The sequence below is a fragment of the Gossypium hirsutum genome, chromosome A10 (genome assembly GCF_007990345.1).
Source record: "Gossypium hirsutum isolate 1008001.06 chromosome A10, Gossypium_hirsutum_v2.1, whole genome shotgun sequence".
Lineage (NCBI taxonomy): Eukaryota > Viridiplantae > Streptophyta > Magnoliopsida > Malvales > Malvaceae > Gossypium > Gossypium hirsutum.
Genome location: NC_053433.1, coordinates 88,597,728 through 88,615,463, shown reverse-complemented (window position 1 = coordinate 88,615,463; position 17,736 = coordinate 88,597,728). Strand labels below are relative to the sequence as shown.

The 17,736-nt window shown below is 33.1% G+C and overlaps 2 protein-coding genes across 4 annotated transcripts; one reads left to right on the top strand and one right to left on the bottom strand.

Annotated features, from left to right (window-relative positions):
* The first annotated feature begins 2,177 nt into the window (after positions 1-2,177).
* Positions 2,178-6,224, top strand: LOC107896848 (serine/threonine-protein kinase AtPK2/AtPK19). 2 transcript variants are annotated; one of them, XM_016822144.2, is made up of 7 exons: positions 2,178-2,469; positions 3,174-4,106; positions 4,237-4,319; positions 4,398-4,518; positions 4,620-4,793; positions 5,410-5,517; positions 5,804-6,224. In XM_016822144.2, exons 2-7 carry the CDS (start codon positions 3,426-3,428, stop codon positions 6,089-6,091), a joined length of 1,455 nt encoding a protein of 484 aa, XP_016677633.1. In that variant the 5' UTR covers positions 2,178-2,469; positions 3,174-3,425; the 3' UTR covers positions 6,092-6,224. The 2 variants fall into 2 exon arrangements, with proteins under 2 accessions (XP_016677633.1, XP_016677632.1); XM_016822143.2 differs by having other exon boundaries at positions 2,307-2,469; positions 3,177-4,106.
* A 49-nt stretch (positions 6,225-6,273) lies between these two features.
* On the bottom strand, positions 6,274-9,487 carry LOC107896849 (mannan endo-1,4-beta-mannosidase 6). Of its 2 annotated transcripts, XM_041078923.1 has the most exons (7): positions 9,169-9,487; positions 8,453-8,552; positions 8,062-8,347; positions 7,720-7,914; positions 7,426-7,548; positions 7,125-7,336; positions 6,274-6,877 (listed from the first exon to the last, which is right to left on the bottom strand). In XM_041078923.1, the coding sequence occupies exons 1-7, from the start codon at positions 9,206-9,208 to the stop codon at positions 6,445-6,447; spliced, it is 1,389 nt and encodes a 462-aa protein (XP_040934857.1). In that variant the 5' UTR covers positions 9,209-9,487; the 3' UTR covers positions 6,274-6,444. The 2 variants fall into 2 exon arrangements, with proteins under 2 accessions (XP_040934857.1, XP_016677634.1); XM_016822145.2 differs by lacking the exon at positions 9,169-9,487 and having other exon boundaries at positions 8,453-8,807.
* Positions 9,488-17,736: the final 8,249 nt, after the last annotated feature.

Sequence of the window (17,736 nt, the reverse complement as noted above, 5' to 3'; positions counted from 1 at the left end):
GTCACACAATTCTGTATGCATGACATGGCCTTGTGCCTTTTTGTTCTTTCATCAGTGTGTTGCCTTATTTGAGCAACTGTTGGATTAGCTCGAAGAGGTGCTGGCTCAGCATCTGAGTTAACAACTTCCCATAGGTCGAATGCCTGCAGGTAAGTCCTCATCTTAACTGCCCAAATGTTGAAGCCCTCTCCATTGAAGACAGGTGGTGAAGCTGGTGAAAAACCTGATGATGCCATGGTTTTAATACTGAACTACAACAGGTCCTCTAAGAATATGGCTCTAGATACCAATTGTTGGATCTAAGTGCTACAGCAGCAAGCTTCAACAGAATGCTTGTCGAGCAAGTCTCGTGACTTGCAGCAGAAAAAAAACAGAAAACTCAAATAGATTTTGAAGCAAAACTAAAAATGGAGAGCATATGGATGAAAACTTGTTGAATTCATTCAAAAAACTGAATATGGCTCAAAGCCAATACATAAACAAGCTTACAACTTGACAAAACAGTAGGTTAACCTAAACTTCACCTACTACCACTAACAAACTTAGTAACTTGAGCTAATTAACTTGTACAAATCAACAAAGCTGATTAATCAGCTCAATCACCATCAGTTTTACATCAAATATAAACCTAACATAGTTGAAATACAACTAAGTTACATTGCATTAACTTAAAAATACAAAATAAGTGAAAACACAGCTTGCTGGCTTGATGAACTTGCAGCTTCTGCATGTAGTGCCCTCGACAGTCTTGGTTGCTGCATGCTGACCATTGCTTCAACAACTGGGTTGCAGTTCGGGTTTAAAAAATAGTTCTATTAATTATTTCGGACTGGACTTATTTTGCTGTTGATAAAGATAATATAAAAATAGAAATGCATTTTTATATTAATATTCATATATTTTTAAAATTAAATATATATTTTGAATTATTTTAATCAAATTTGACTGAGTTGATTTAAGGCAAGAAACTTTTTATCCTTTACAGGTACTTTTACTTGTTGGGATGAAGAGGTCACATTGACCTTGGAGATTTGAAAAGACATTGTCTTGCTTGTCTTAAAAAATTTCATATCTTACAAGTTAATATATAAAATAATTATTGTGATAATGTGTCTTTTAAGTAGTTATGCACGAATAAATTATTTTATGAATAATTAAATAAGTGCATTTCTTTTTCATCATAGATTTTAAATATGGTTGAAATTATAAGTATCTAATTAACTCACTCAACAATTAGTGGTATTAAATAAATTTCGTGGATTAAGAGTGTTTTTAGATGGATGGTGGTTGTAGTGCAGTAAAATCTTTAACTTCATAGTCAATATTGCCTTTAATTTTATAGAAAGTAAACGCATTATCCATCTAAAATTAGCCGTCTAATATAAAAAATTCAGAATTTGTGTGCTGTGTTGTTCTCAATGTATAGTGATTATTATTTTCATCATTTATAGTGCCACCGCTAGTGGACTTTGATTCTCTTCTGCTGTTCAATGTTCTTAGGTAGTAGACACTCCTCATTTTACGTGAGGTCATTGGTGAATGCTTTCTCACATTTCTTGTGTTGTGTTGGATGGATATTATAATGGATTGGGTGAATGAATTTGTGCATTATTTTTTCACTTGATTATCTCACCATGAGTTTGCAAGCTGGAAGAAAGTTTTTAATTACACACAACTTTCTTTTTCTTTTTAGGAAAAATAAATAAAAATAAAATACCAATATTAAAAAGCAATCCCCAATGCTTGAGAATCTCAATTTGGGATTTTGAAGTAACACTCTCTTGTCCCACAAAATAGATGTGATCTATTATAATTGGGTGGTGTGAAATAAAAATGTTGAATACGACTTTCCCAAGATTAACTTTTTTAGTGTTTGTTTTTCTTTTAAATTAACACTCATAAAATATTTTAGATCAAAACTCTCAATTATCAATATATCTTTATTTATGTGCTGACATCAATTTATGATTTTTTTTATTCTTACTTTCCTAAAAATTATGGAATTCTTCGTATTTCAAATCGTGGGAGTTGCGTGTAAATTAAAAATATATACATTTATATAAAATTTTGTATTTAAAAATATATCTATTTCTTAGAGTTGAAATTAATATAATTTGATCCGTGAAAGCATTAATCATTTAGTGGTACATATAACAGATTAAACAGAAGGGGTTTGCGGTGGAATTGGGGTAACACTGACGGCTGCCACCCAAGAAGGAACGCAAAAATTTCGTTATGCCAATCATAAAGTATATAAATAAAGCATATTCCTATTCGTATGAACCACTCAGAAGATGCGGACAGTTATATTTTATGCAACGCAAGTCTATTTACAGCACATTATTAATATTATAATAAAAACGGCGGCGTCTCCTTGTTTCAACTTTCAACTTAAATTCTTCTATCTATCTATGCTTCCGCTTTGCCTTTGCCCTTCGCCATCCTCTTCCCTCTCCTTCTCTCTCTCAGGTAATTTCTTTTCACGTAAACCTTTTCTCTCTCTTTCCAAATCTTTTTATAATCAATGGCGCTTTTATTTGTTAAGATACATCGTCTTGAATTATTGGATTTTTTTTTGAATTTATCAATATTTCGATCGTCAACTACTTGATTTCTCTGCATGTTTTTCTGTTTCTTTAATCTTTATTATCAAGTTTCACTTCATTGATTCATCTTAGATATCTATAACAGAAGTTTTGAGGCGGACGATTTGTTCATTTTTCAAAATTTTAGTTTTCTGGAGAATGGGACAACTCTAAACGTTTTCTCTTTTCATTATTCCTTTTTTTTTTATTCATCATATTTACGTAAAACGTTAAAAGCAGGGATTTCAAATCGTAAACATTTTCCTGACTTCAACAGCTATTGAAGTTTTGATTGTTATCAACGTTTTAAGCCCCCCCCCCCCCAAAAAAAAGGACTTTTTTAAATGATTTGGCATGATTCGAAATTCCAACTCTGTTTACATGCCGAGCGTTTTGTTTTGATTTTTTGATCTGGTAATTTTCTTTTCGTAAGTCTTGATTTTCGTTTGTCTTTATCATCTAAAGTTTTGAATTTTTTGTTCCCAACATTTATGATTGAATCAATTGTTTGATAATAAATATTTTTTTATTATTTTGTTGTTGTTGTTGTTGCTGCTAATTTTACGATCTTCATGTGAATTTGAGTAGCAGATATTGTTGTATGATCTTCATGAGTTCAAGAACCACTGGAGTCTTCACTGTTTCCTGTAAACCAGGAAACAAGAGCAGCTTCTTCTTCTGGCTATTGTTTTGCTTGCTTCCCAAGTTTCTTGGAACTCCTATCGCCTTTATCTTGTTCAAGGCCATTGATAGGAGTCCTGCTGTAGTCATCACTTAGGTGACATTTCAGGGGGGGGTCATCAATCGTGTTTTTGTCGGCCAATTTGCTTCTTTGGTAACATGGTCTCCTCACAGTTATCTGGTTTGACCAAGGGTCGTACATGTAAACCTTTTGATGCTCGGCTACTATTTAATGCAAGCCCACCGGATGCTGTTTTAACTGAACAGGTTGAAGTAGATTTTTCTGATGTGTTTGGCCCCCTGCCGGTTCAGGTTTCAATAGAAGACAGTGGTGGTGAACCAGAGAATACTGTTTCAGCTGCGGGTGTGACTGGGATTGTTTATGATGATCCAGCTATTGTTTACAGCCGATCACATTCTTTGCTCGGCCCTTCTTCTCGTGTCAGTCAATCCTTGATAAGCAAACTCAGCTTTTGCGAGATAGGCGATTCAGTGGATCTAGTAGAAAGTATTAAGGAAGAAAGTATCAGTGAAGTTGAGGAGCTCTCTGTTGGAGATGATGATGATAATAAGAAGTCCCTTAAATATGTTAATGGAGATCACATGAAGGTCATCAGCATAGGCATTGAGGATTTTGAGGTTTTGAAGGTGGTTGGGCAAGGTGCATTCGGAAAAGTATATCAGGTGAGGAAAAAGGGCACACCAGAAATTTATGCAATGAAGGTTATGCGGAAAGACAAGATAATGGAGAAGAATCACGCAGAGTACATGAATGCTGAGAGGGATATTTTAACAAAAGTTGATCACCCTTTCATTGTCCAGCTCAGATATTCATTTCAAGTAATTCTAGCTCTTCAATGAATCTAATCTTTGGAATTTATTTTTAAATGCTTGTAGCAGACATCTAAGCAACTAAAATTTTATAATGCCTTAGAGCTTAGGCTAATGATTCTTATCTGTTCTTTTACAGACCAAGTATAGGTTGTACCTTATTCTGGATTTCATTAATGGCGGGCACCTCTTCTTTCAGCTTCACCATCATGGTCTTTTCAGGTATCATTGTTATCTTTGTCTTTTGTTATTATAATATGGCCAAGAAATGGTTGATTAGTAGTTTTCATTGTTTTTCAGAGAGGATCTGGCTCGTGTCTACGCTGCTGAGATTGTTTCTGCGGTTTCACACCTTCATGCAAATGGCGTAATGCATAGGGATCTTAAACCTGAAAATATTCTTTTGGATGGTGATGGCCATGTATACATTTTCTCCCTCTCTGTCATATATATTTATTTGTGCTTGCTGTAACAGGAACATTAACTAAATCTTTATCGTGTATTTTCATTTTTTTTGTTTAGGTAATATTGACAGATTTTGGCCTGGCCAAGCAATTTGACGAAAATACAAGATCAAATTCATTATGTGGAACAGTGGAATACATGGCACCAGAAATAATTACGGGGAAGGGCCATGATAAGGCTGCAGACTGGTGGAGTGTTGGTATATTATTATTTGAAATGCTTACTGGAAAGGTTAGTGCTTTTTAAATAAATAAATATATTTATATATATATATTTCTGCTTCCTTCACTTTGTATCAAATGTCACTTTGTTGAATGTTATAATGCTTACTTTCATTGGTTACTTACCATTTATTATTCGCTCTTTATGTTCCTTTAGTTTCTTCTACAAATTTTTGGTACACTGGGTTTCTTTTGGGTCGTTAATGTTGACATTAATTAACTTAATCGTGATGAATTTTATAAAGAACTGATGGTATAGAGTACACATATATTGCATGTTTCTGATGTTGGTGTTAGATGATGCATGGATCTGTACAGCCTAGTGCCTACATTAGAAACTAGATGAACATTTAGATATTTTAGATAAGCGTGTCAAGGTATAAGGATAGTGATTTCTTTGGTTGACTGCTGAAGCTAAACTTATTGTGAAAGTTGTTAGCCAATGACTTTGTAACATCTATGTATGACCTCTTAGGCCTTTATATGGGATTGCAAGTCTCTAAAGAACATATCTCAACAACATAAAAAATATATGTTTAAACATTTTTAGGTGCATCTTGTGAGCTTTCTTGTGATGGCAGTTGTGGGAATTAAACATTAACTTCTGGTGCTTTCTGTTCTTCCAGCCTCCTTTTACTGGTGGAAACAGAGACAAAATTGAGCAAAAGATTGTCAAGGAGAGGATGAAGCTGCCCAAATTCCTTTCTAGCGAAGCACATTCTCTGTTGAAAGGGGTAAATATTCAAAGCCTTAATTTATGTTTTGGTTCTTGAGTCTCAAAAGTTATTTGCATCTTTCTAGTTTAATTCATGATTGTAAACCAGGTCGTTGTGATCTCCTTCCATAAAAAATTCACATAGCATGGAATGAATGTTCATATCCGGTCTAGAACTTTCCCTTTTATTTTCTGATTCAAGATGAAACTTGAATGGCTGATCCTTGCTAACCCTTATTTTGGTAACAGGTGATTTTTTTTTTAGGAACTGATTATTATTGATAATTGGTTTTCTGCTGTTTTAGCTGCTGCATAAAGATGCTTGTAAGCGCCTTGGAAATGGACCTAGTGGAAGCGAGGAAATAAAGCGATGCAAATGGTTCAAGTCAATCAACTGGAGAAAACTAGAGGCAAGGGAAATTCAACCCAGTTTCCGTCCTGAAATTGCTGGGAAGCATTGCATTGCCAACTTTGACAAACGATGGACTGACATGCCGTTGACTTTTTCTCCAGCGTCTAGCCCAAAGACCAATGCAAACCCTTTCACAGATTTCAATTACATAAGGCCAGCTGCAACCCTTCTATCAGAGTAGTTCCTTACGTTAGCTTGAAGGCTCAACACTCGGCATTGTACTCGAATCATGATGTTAATTTCACTTCAAGTCTTTCCTTAATGATCATTTTAGGTGTACTCCTATGGTTATTTTAATTAATAGTTATTATACATGTGCATTTTCAAAGTTGATTTGAAATAGCTGGCAATAGAGTTTGCAGGTGAAGGAACTAAGTAGTGTGATTAGCTGATATAATCTGATAATCATGTTGTGCCACCACACTTAACAAATATATTACAACTCCACAAAGATCTTATTTCTTGTTTTCTATTTCATTTCTCATTTAGCATGTATAATAGCAGCTTCTGAGGTCCCTTTGCCGATAAATAGTTTTACAGATCATCACGGTAAAGGAATTTCTCCAAAGAATTTTTCTTCCTGCAACCCCAACGGCATTTCCAAGAACACCTGGAGTTAAAGATTGCGACTCTTGTAGAATGAAGGGATATTAGGTTTGATGTTGAAGGGGACTTTGCGAGGACAATTGCATAGCCGTCATCCATGTAGTCTGTCCCATCAGGGAATAGCTGCCATAAGAGGCTCCCAGCTCCGCTCCCTCCTTTCTTTGTTGAGTTCAAGAGTGTCTTGTACACTGTGTTGATAAGAGTGTCTCGGTATGATGAGTTGTAGCCAGGGTCCTTTCTCGACACTCCAAACTCGGAAAAGATAACAGGCATTCCTAGGTATTTCTCAGCATCTTCTATGTGAGCCTCCATCCATGATTTTGTGAATTCGAGATGAGCATCAGATATAGTTGGCGAAATCCTACACAAATCATTTAAATAACCTATTAAGAAGTCGCTATACGTATAATATGGAGAAGAGTGGAAAAATGAGCAAAATCACAAAAGGATATTATGATTAACAGAAGAAAAGTGAGACAGACATGCGTATTCTGGAGTTTTTTAATATGTCATCAATGTTAACATGCCTGTTGAATTTGCATGTCTGTATTAATTTATAGCAAGTATAAAATGTTCACTGTACTTCCAGAACAGGTGATAAATTTTACCAGGAATCAGCATAAATGTGAACAGATGCGAAATCAACGCCAAGTGCCTGATGGTTTCTTATAAAGTCTGTTCCAACTTGAGTTGCATATGAATTCGGGTTGAACTGAGTCCTTGCAGGTGCTGAGGGTCCGTAAAATCCTTCTAGTCCGATTTCAACCATGTGCTTTGCATCAAGGCTCTTCACGTATGCTGCCATTTCCGCTATCCATGACTAGAACACAATAGTATAGAGGCTTAATATATGATCATATACAAAACTAATTTCATTTGTCACTACTTTTTACCCAAAAAAAGCCAAACCTGCAATGTATCCCCAGAGGGATCTGAGGTGCATCGAGGTTCGTTCATCAGTTCCCAAGCAAATATTGTAGGGTCATTCTTGTAAGTTATGTTTGTGAACGTATTGACTCTATTTAGCACTGCCTACATTGCCAAAAAATTAACAGAGAAACAGAAATGTAATTGCTTAAGTAGGAGTTCGTAACATGCCGATACAATATGCATGCAATGAGATGCACTGTGTTAAACCATTAAGAATGTATATCAGAAAATTGAACAAACAAAACTGTTAAAATATAGTTGAAAAGAACTTACCTTAACATGGGACTTGTAGTAACTTCTAAGAGCTGGATGAGAGAAGAACTCGTCATCCGAAGTCAAGTTGAGGCCAGACGCATTCCCCCACTTAACATATTGTGCCTTACCACCATATGCATTCCAGTTATTAACCAATGACAGTATGAGCCTGATCTTGTATTTCTTTGCCTCACTCACCACAAAATCCAATGCCTGCATTAATTTCCAAAGGAAAGTGTTAATTATCTGATTATGATGAATGCCATTGCCATATGCCACTAGTTCAAAGCTGACATTTTGTGGTGAAAAACTTGGTAACAATTTGGACAGCAATACCAACATTCAAAGTGAAATTAGTACCTTAAATACTTCCTCATCATAAACAGAAGGAGACTTTTGAAGAGCTCGCCATTGGCCATCGTTGAAAGCCCAAGTCCTGCATACGGTTAGTCCTACTGAAGATGCTTGTTGAAACAATTCAGAGACCTTTCCTCTTGTAGATTGATCGGCTGCGAATACCATCAGCCAGTAGGTATTGAATCCGTTGACATAGAAAGGTTGACCATTAACAACAAACTGGTTCCCTTTGGCCTGCACCATTTGCCAGTCATCATCATCATCTGCCACCTCTTCCACATCATACATCCTGAACACAATGAACCACGAATACAGTATATGAGAGTGTTCAAACTTGAACAATATTAGGAGATTCCTAAGAAAAAAAAAATTGTATGCTATCGAGATTGTTTACCCTTGTGTTGTGGTAAAATGTGGTGAATGATCGAGGAAATCCTCCACCGTGGTTTCAATCTGCTCTTCCCCTTGAAAACCATGGACATTGGTCCCCAAATCTTCAAAGAAAACCATGAAAAAGACCAAGGAAAGAATGAAGCATCTCTTGCAAGTATCCATGGCAGTGAAAACTAACCCAAAAGCCGCATTTTGAATCTTCCGAAGATGACATATTTATACACGTGGCTTGTGCTACAATGTCCATGACCACCCAAACATACTAATTAATGCATTAATACTCATTTACAAATCTGAAATTGTGAAACAAGAAGAGTATGGAAGAGGGAATGATATCTCTAGCTTTGAAGCCAAGAAAAATATTGTTGCTTTGGAAATGCATTCAGCCATTGCCTTCCCTATATGATATGCAGATAGGGTAAGATCATAGGCTGATATGGAAGCCACTAGAAACTGATTTTGAGGATAAGTTTGAGCTAGGATATCTACAATTCGCAAGGACATGGGATAGAGCTTAAAATTTGTGACTCCCAAGTTAAGTTATTGAATTGGGTCCAACCAGACTTTGAGGGATGAGAGACCGACAAGGATTAGTTGAGATGTGAATGTCATGGGATTGCATTTCTTGGGGTACAATCGAATGAACTATTGTGTCCATCAATGAAACTAATACTTCACAATATAAAGCAAGCAATAGAGAAAGAAATTGGCACTCACTGTGTCTGCAAATATGAAAAAGTAAAAGAGTCCTCAGCATCTGATAAATTATAAGAAGAGAAGAGAAGAATCCAATCGGTTTTCTGGTTCAAGTGACTGCAGGTACGGAATTGAGTCTACCGTTGCCTTTCAAATTCGCTTTCGGAGCAAAAGCATTTTTGGCACTACAAATAAACAACGTAGAAAAAAAAGAGAGCTGATTTTGACGCTATCTCAGTGGGGTAGTTGTTATTTTGGTTTGGTTACAAAATAAATTATCTGTTTTGGTATCCGTAATTTGATCAAATTACTCAATGCTTTTATTTTTTATTTTTATTTTTTCATTTTCTAACTCAAGAACCCAAGGGACGCTTATTCTTTTTTGTTTTCCATTTCCAAAGCTGTTTTTCATTGTCACTGTTGTCATCGTTTGTCTTTTCCGGCCTTAAATTGTCCATTCAAAACCTTGATTAGATTTTTCTTTTTTTAAATTGGGAGCTCACTCCAAAAGTTTTAAAATTTTTACGCTCTCACCTTCTAATCCTGTTATTTATATGGTTTGATTTTGAGATGTAATCCAACTAGAGTTTTTAAATTAAAAGGGAGAAGATGGAGAAAAGGATATGAGAGAAAAAAAAAAAGAAGAAAGAATTTTTTTTAATTATGTAGCTAATTGAGTATTAGCTCGATTGACTTCAGTATTATTGCTGTTGCAGAAAAATGTGAGTTCGAGTGTATTGAAGTATATTATCTCCCTATTTAAGGGTTTGAAGAGGGGCTATGCCTAATTCCAAGCATTGTATCAAAAAGAGTAGAGATTATAAAAACCTATAATGAGATTAATGTTAAAAAAAAGAAGTTAAAATGACTAATTTGATCAATTTCTTTAATAGTAATGATCAAATTAACAAAAAAAATTGATTACTAAAATAGGAAAAACCTAATTTTAGAGTGACTAATAGAATAATTTACCCTTAAATTTAAACTCAAAAGCTGAAAAATATGCTTTTTGGCTTTTGAATATAAAGTTATCAACCAATTAAAAGTTTAATGGATTATTCCATAGTATTTATTTTTACATAGCAATCAAATATTTTTTTTAGCAAGCAAATATATATTTCTTAAGTTTTTACTTACCACATAGTAATTAGCCTACAGATTAATAAAAGAAATCTTAATTTACTCTAGTTTATTTTATCTATTAAATTAAATTTTACAAATAATTTATATTAATTACTTAAAAAGTATTTAAATTTTATATTTCAAATTAATTAATTTTTGACATTTAACAATATTTTTTATATCAATGCAAAACAATTAAATTAACAAACTACGCTTTTTCACATAATTGAAAAGAATTTTTCAACCGCAACAATAATAAATAATATACTTTAAAATTTATTACGAATTTCATCAAGTAAGAACTTTTTAAAATAGGATAAAAAATACCTTTTACTAAAATTTGATATATATATATAATAAAATAATACTTTAATTGAAATAATAAAGTTTAGATATTAAAAGTAATGGTAATTTGGGTTCAAATTCTATCATTTTTATTTTTCTAAATTGTACATAAAATATAAAATGATAAAATTAATTTTGTAATAATATTTTTTATTTTATAAAAAGAATAGATTTTTGATAACTTTTTCACCTTAATATAATATCCGAATAATTTATGATACCAGCTTAGTCAACCCTTTAAATAATAGTATAGATTGAACAAATAATTTTTAAAATTAAATGCATTTTCAAATTGAGAAAAATACTTTTAAATTTTTTTAAAATGTAGCTTTTCTTTTTTAAAGCTAAATTATTTATTTTTCTTCATTTATTGTCACTAAAGTTAATTTTTTCAAAAAAAATTATATATTATTACATATTTAAGCTAGTTTTGTTTCTCGTGTGATCTATAGATTTAATGTGTATAATAAATTATTTAGGATATAATATATTTGTAATATTTTGAATATGTTACATGCATGAAGATTGTGGAATACAAATATTCATATTAATCAAATTAAATATGCAGAGATGACATTATAACCATACTTTTTTATGTGTAAACCTTACTTTAGCATATATATGATATGTATGATGTATACGATATGAGTATTTAAATAAAATTTGGTACATTTTTAGACTTAATTGAAAATATTTAATAATGAATAAATATAATTACTTATTGTTGTCTATTCCTATAGGCATATTTATGCTTTTTGGAGAAGATGATTCAACTGAACCAAATTGTTTGAAAACATTAATTTTCAGATTTTTTTTGAATTATACTAAATAATGCTAACGTTATAAATAGGGTAAATTTGATAAAAAATATAAATTTTAAAAAATAATTTAGGGTTTTAGATTTTTTTTTGATATTTAAGGAAATAGGCCAATTTTGGAGAGAGAATTAGAAAACACGTTCTGCAGGATACATTTTAGTTGGGGTGCCAGGAAAGTGTGCCTGACGCATTTTCTGTTTCTCTTGAAAATTGTTGTTGTTTTTTTTGTTAAAAATTTGGGGAGAAAGATTTATTTGTGTTTGTGTTTGATGTAGACATTATGATAGTTTTAAGGTATATTAGAGTTCATGGTGATGCAATAGCACTCAGAGACCTACACATTTCATCTTTTGTGTCAGGATGGAACTATCACTTTAGAAGCCTATAGCATTGCAACTTAGGCTCCCAATTCACAGTGGTTCTACAATCACAGGTTGAAGTATAACTAGGGTTCCTTTGTTGATGGTGGTTATGCGGTCACATGTTGGAGTATAATTTGGGAGCCCAGTTGATAATGATTATGTGGTCACAAGTTCAAGTTTTATGATACTGGAAAAGGAAGCTTTATAAACCCCATACATAAGTTTGAGAATATAATCATAGGGAAAAACAAAGGGGCTTTTCAATATAATCAACTTATTATTTTTTTCCATTTTCATCAAAGCAGTATCCTAACCTAATTATCTGAAATCTATGACAACGTTAGGGGCAAAAGGACTTTTAGGAGGAGTGACTGTGGCGGTGGAAAGAAAGCTAAAACTCGAGTTAGGGGCAATTAAGGTTGTAGTTATTAATGAGTTCTTTAATCACAACAACCGTTGCTGCCCTGAAAGGACTTTTAGCTTTTCTACAGCACCACAATCACTCCTCTCTCTGAAAGTCCTCTTGCCCCTAATTCTGTCATAGGTTTCGAACAATGAGGTTAAGGATACTGCTTTAGTAGATATGGACAAAAAGAATTAAGTTGATTATACTAGAAAGCCTCTTAGTTTTTCCTTATGATTATGGTCCCAAACTTATGAATAAGGTTTATAAAGTATCCTCTTCTGGTATCATGAAACTTGAACCTGTGACCGTTTAACCACCGCTAACTGGGGCTCGAGTTACACTTCAACTCGTGACTGCATAACCATTGTCAATTGGGAGCCCTAGTTATATTTCAACCTGTGACCGTATAACCACTGTCAATCAGGAGCCCTAGTTATACTTCAACTCGTGACCATATAACCACCATGAATTGGGAGCCTGAGTTACAATGTGATGAGCTTCTAAGGTGATGGTTCCGTCCTGACATGACAAATGAAATGTTGGGGTCTCCAAACACTAGCACATCACCGTGAACTCAAACACACCTTAAAATTATCACACTTTCTCCTTCAAACACAAACAAAAATAAATATTTCCGTCCAAAAGTTTCAACATTCATAAAAAGAAAAACAATTTAGAAGAGAAATTTTTATTTTGTAAGAGACGGTGGTCAAGAGAGTTAATGGAGTAGGGGGAGCAAAACCCACTATATATAGACATTCGGAAGAAAAAATATATTGGGATTCACTGGATGTCTAAAAGTTATCCCAAGATTTTTAGGTTTTGATTTTTTTTCATGGGTTAGGGTTGAAAATGGGAGGGAAGAAAACGCCTATTACATGAGGTGTTTTCAGTTGAGGTGGCAAAAGGGACTCTGAAAGCACGCCTTGTAGGACGTGTTTTCAGCTGGAGTGGTTGCCATGCAGGTTGAAAGCACGATCTATAGGGTGCATTTTCAGTGTTCATTTTGCTACCTCAACTAGAAATGCTTTCTACAAGGCGCGTTTTCTTCCTTTCCATTTTTAACCCAAACTCTAACACATGAAAAATAATTAAGAATCGTAACCTTAACCCTAAACCAGAGATTCTCGAGTCAAATAATCTTGAATAAAATTTAGACATGACATTCAAAAATTTTTAAAAACGCTTCTAACAAGACACGTTTTTTAAAAAACTATTCAGACTTTTCAGGAAAACGCTTCATGTTAGAAGCATTTTTAAACTTGTCATGTTCAATCTTTTCCAACATTTTGAATTTATGTTTGATATCTGGGGTAGTATTTGCTATAAAATGAGCCACCATTCTATTGGAGAACTTCCATACTAAAATTTCAAGCAAATCATTTCATAAGGAGATTTGCATAAGGAGAAGATTGTTTATGTTAAAGACCTGAATTTAAAAAATCGAATCAACAAAGTAAATTCGTTTAAGTAAGTTTCGTTGTTAATTTTTTTGGATAATTCATACTCTTTTTTTCTACATAATGTTTTGTTTTAAACATGTGAAACATGTTATTTAGTTGAAGATGAGTAGACGGATTAAAGCCGTTATTTATTATGACAGTCAAATTTGTGACATCGAAATTGGGGTCATTTTTATATTAGCCCAATCTACAAAATTTGCTTTCATCGGAGCATAAAATTGCATGAGCTTTGGTCAAAAAGTAAGAGGAAAGTGTCGACTTTAGGCCAAAGAAGAATTTTGAGCTTGAAATATAGATATGATATATTTGAGCTCAGAATCGACATAGAGGTCAAGGCAATGCTTGATTCATATTGCTTTAGTGGATCAATTATATAGAGTTATATACCCATTTTGTCGACATCAATAAAGGTACTCTGAGTTCGACAATAGTTCTAATTAATGCTGGAATGGCATAAAGTCGAACCATAGGTTGTGAGGTAGGTTAACAACATTGTTACAAAGCTCCTATCATGAAATGCCAAAATCATCAATAGGAAGGCATTCATCAGTTTCAGCCTTCGATTTTAACTTTGGCACACAATCTGTCTAGCAGTCAGGATTTATTGACAATTGTAGCGCTCTATATGGTGTTAGGGATAGAGGTGGTGCAAAAAATACACCTGCAGAAAGTGTTGATACTTGGTACGATCGTGCATAAAGTGGTGCTTGTGTAAAAAAAAAGGATTAGTGAAAGCACCAGAACAATATGAGCTATACTGACTGGGAGGTGGTGCACCCCTCAATGCCTCGTGTGGGGTTGGAGTTGATGATGACTCCATCGAGACATGTACTCTCGACCTAGGATTCATGCGGGGTCGTTTTGGCATCCTATAATGACATTACCTAATCCTTTCCTCCTCCTACAATAGATATGGCTTACCATAATGTCTAAACCATGTTCTGTAATCAGGAGAGGTTGCCAAATTCAGTGCGAGAATTGGTTCGCGCATAGGTATGAAATAGTATTTATGCTCCAAGATGTAGATATATTTGGCATGGAATTTTGCCCAATCTTCGTCAGTTCTCCCCTGCAAGGCGACCTTATGCAGTTCATTGATGTCTTGGGGTGATGACAGAATACTTAGCCTAAACTTGAATTAGCGCATCACTTGACCGAATTCATGCATCTCGATCATCGCGAAAACTATGCCAGATATTGCGATTGGCCAAAAATTCAGCCGAGATGCATTCTTGAATTCTCGAATCAACATATGACATCTATTCAAACAATTAGTACGAAATTATAAATTAAGTACCTAATATAAATTTCAAATCCTTACGTAAATATTCTATAATTTAAAATTTCAAAATCTAACATTATCTTTCGATCGTTTATCTAACAGTAGTTGGATATCTTTGAGCTTGTTACTATACCCACATGACTAGCCTTATTGTTCCATCTATTCAAAAAATATGTTATTTCAAAAATATAATAATGAAAAAATATTATGATAACTATATTGTTAAATGAAATTTACCTTATTACGAGTGAGAATGAATGAGGGGCATTTACTTGGGGACGTAAAAATGGTAGTCGGTACCATGCCCATGACTAAGAATGAGTATGCAACCACCGATTTTAATTTTTTATGGTTGCGTCACCCAACACATCTCTCAGTACAATGTTACCAACACAGTTAATCCTTGACTAAGTTGCCGGCTTCTTTTACGTCGACAAGTTCTAGTAACCACCTGAAATGTACCATATTTCAAGATTTATCAGGCATTAGAAGACCCTCGATTAACCTCAGGATGAATGCTAGGACATATTTTCTCTTTCATTGGCAGTCGCAAAGTTGTCGATATAATTGAAATTTTCTTCTAACCATTTCATCTCCATCCGACTAGCAAAAATCTTGTCTAACACTTTAGCTAATAGTTGCTCACCAATTACGCTCCAATGGTCAACGCCCACTACCCCCATAACGGCTAACTCATCCATCGGTGAATTGAGTTGTAAAGTTACATCCTCGAGTGTAATTGTACACCCATCACACGAAAGATGGAATGTATGAGTCTCGGGTTTCCATCTTTCCACTAAAGTGCTAATAATTGTGGGATCCAATCTAGTCCCCCCGAGCATACGAGACACCTTCAAGAATCACACCTCTTGCAAGTGTTGTTCAATAACATGTGGTGCCCTCGCAATTAAATTGTGTATGCACGTCTCTAAAATTCGATCTTGGGCCTGATTATATAAAAATTATAAAATTAACAATGTTAACTTAATCATGAACTTAATTAAAATTAAAATTTGAATAATATTTTCTTATCATTTGTAATTGGATGTCGGAAATGTTTTTGTCATTCAAACGAATAAGTGGGTTGTCATTATAAAAACCTATTAAAAAAAGAAATTATAAAATATAAAATTAAAATAAAATAAAATTGAGTGAAAATGAATGAAAAATTGAGAATAAAAAAGTTGAGAGAATTGAGAGAATAAGATTGGAATGCAAAAGGAAGAAAATGGCTTGGGTTTATATAGCAAATAAACTAGCCGTTGGAAAAACTTTTGTTGTTGGATTTTTTTATCGTGGGGAAAAGTTATTGTTGGCTGAAAATGTGTCTTGTAAGACGCGTTTTTTATTTCTTTCTACAAATTTGGCCTATTTTCTTAAATATCGAAAAAATTAACCTAAAACCCTAATTATTTCTTAAAAATGACATATATGTCTAATTTATCCTTTATAAATAAGATAAAATTATTTTTACAAACAATAATAAAAATGTTATGAATATTTTAGTTTTAAGTTGATGTCCATCAAGATCAAGTTAAGTTTTGATGTACTTTAAATTCTAATAGTCATTAGAAGTGTATAAATATAGACTTTGTAGAAGCATTGTAGATAATTCCCATTTATCAATAAAATACGCTCTTTTTTTTGCTCTCCCATTTTCTTTATTCTTTACTCTCTGTCTTTTTATTTTATCATACATTATTAGCACAATAATCTTTTAATTATTTTTCTCCATAAGTTTTTTCTAACAAGATCACACACCATAAAAATATCCCCAAATCATGCAAAGAATTATCCTCAGCCACTGCCACTTGAGCAAGGGTCCTTAGCCATTAATTTTCCCATTTTTTCCCTTTCACCATACTTTACCTCTTTCAAGTAGCAATCAATGCAATAGTCGATCACTCTAAATTTGCTGCTCAAGTTGTTTTCAATTGCCTTCTGGAGCTATTGCTATTTCAGTCTTCAATTAAGCCATGCACACTATGGGTAATCATAATGTAAAGAAATTTATATAATCCTTACGTGGTATGTTTTTCTCCTTTGTTGATTGATTTTTGGTAAAATTATTTCATGAAAAAAATATAATTACTTTAAGGTTTCTTTTAAACTAATATTATTTTATCAAATTATATTATGCATGATATTTGAATGATTAAAATTTTTAATGATTTAATTATTGTTATTAAATATGCTTGAAATTTGATGAAAATTGTGAGAGAGTATTACTAATCAATTTCCTTTGATTAAAGAAAAAAGAGTAAAATTCACTAGTATCTAATTGATTCATTAATTTGTTATTGTTGAATGATTGTATTATACCTTTTAGATTGAATTATAAAGTACAAATAATTTATTAGAGCATCATAAAATTCTATAACATATATGTAGTATGTTTTTATTCTATAACATATGTGTAGTATGTTCTTACGAAAGTTTAGTTAATTTAGTACTTGTAATAATGCTCCTGATAATAACCAAGGTGATGACGATGATGTTGATGATCTACATATATATTTTACTAATTTATTTTATTACAACATGTTTATTATAACTGGAGGCTAACCATTACAACATTAATAGAAAGATTCTGGTTTGAAATCCACGCATGTTTGCGATAGTAATTATGAAATAAAAAATCTATTAGAACGTTTATAAATTGTCAGACTAAATCTGTTGCATTCCTCGAACTGAATGCAAACATAAAAGAAAATTTAAACCAATATTATTCAAATATTTAGTAGTACAAAATTAGTTGAAAAGTTCCAAAAGAACTAATATATCAATATCT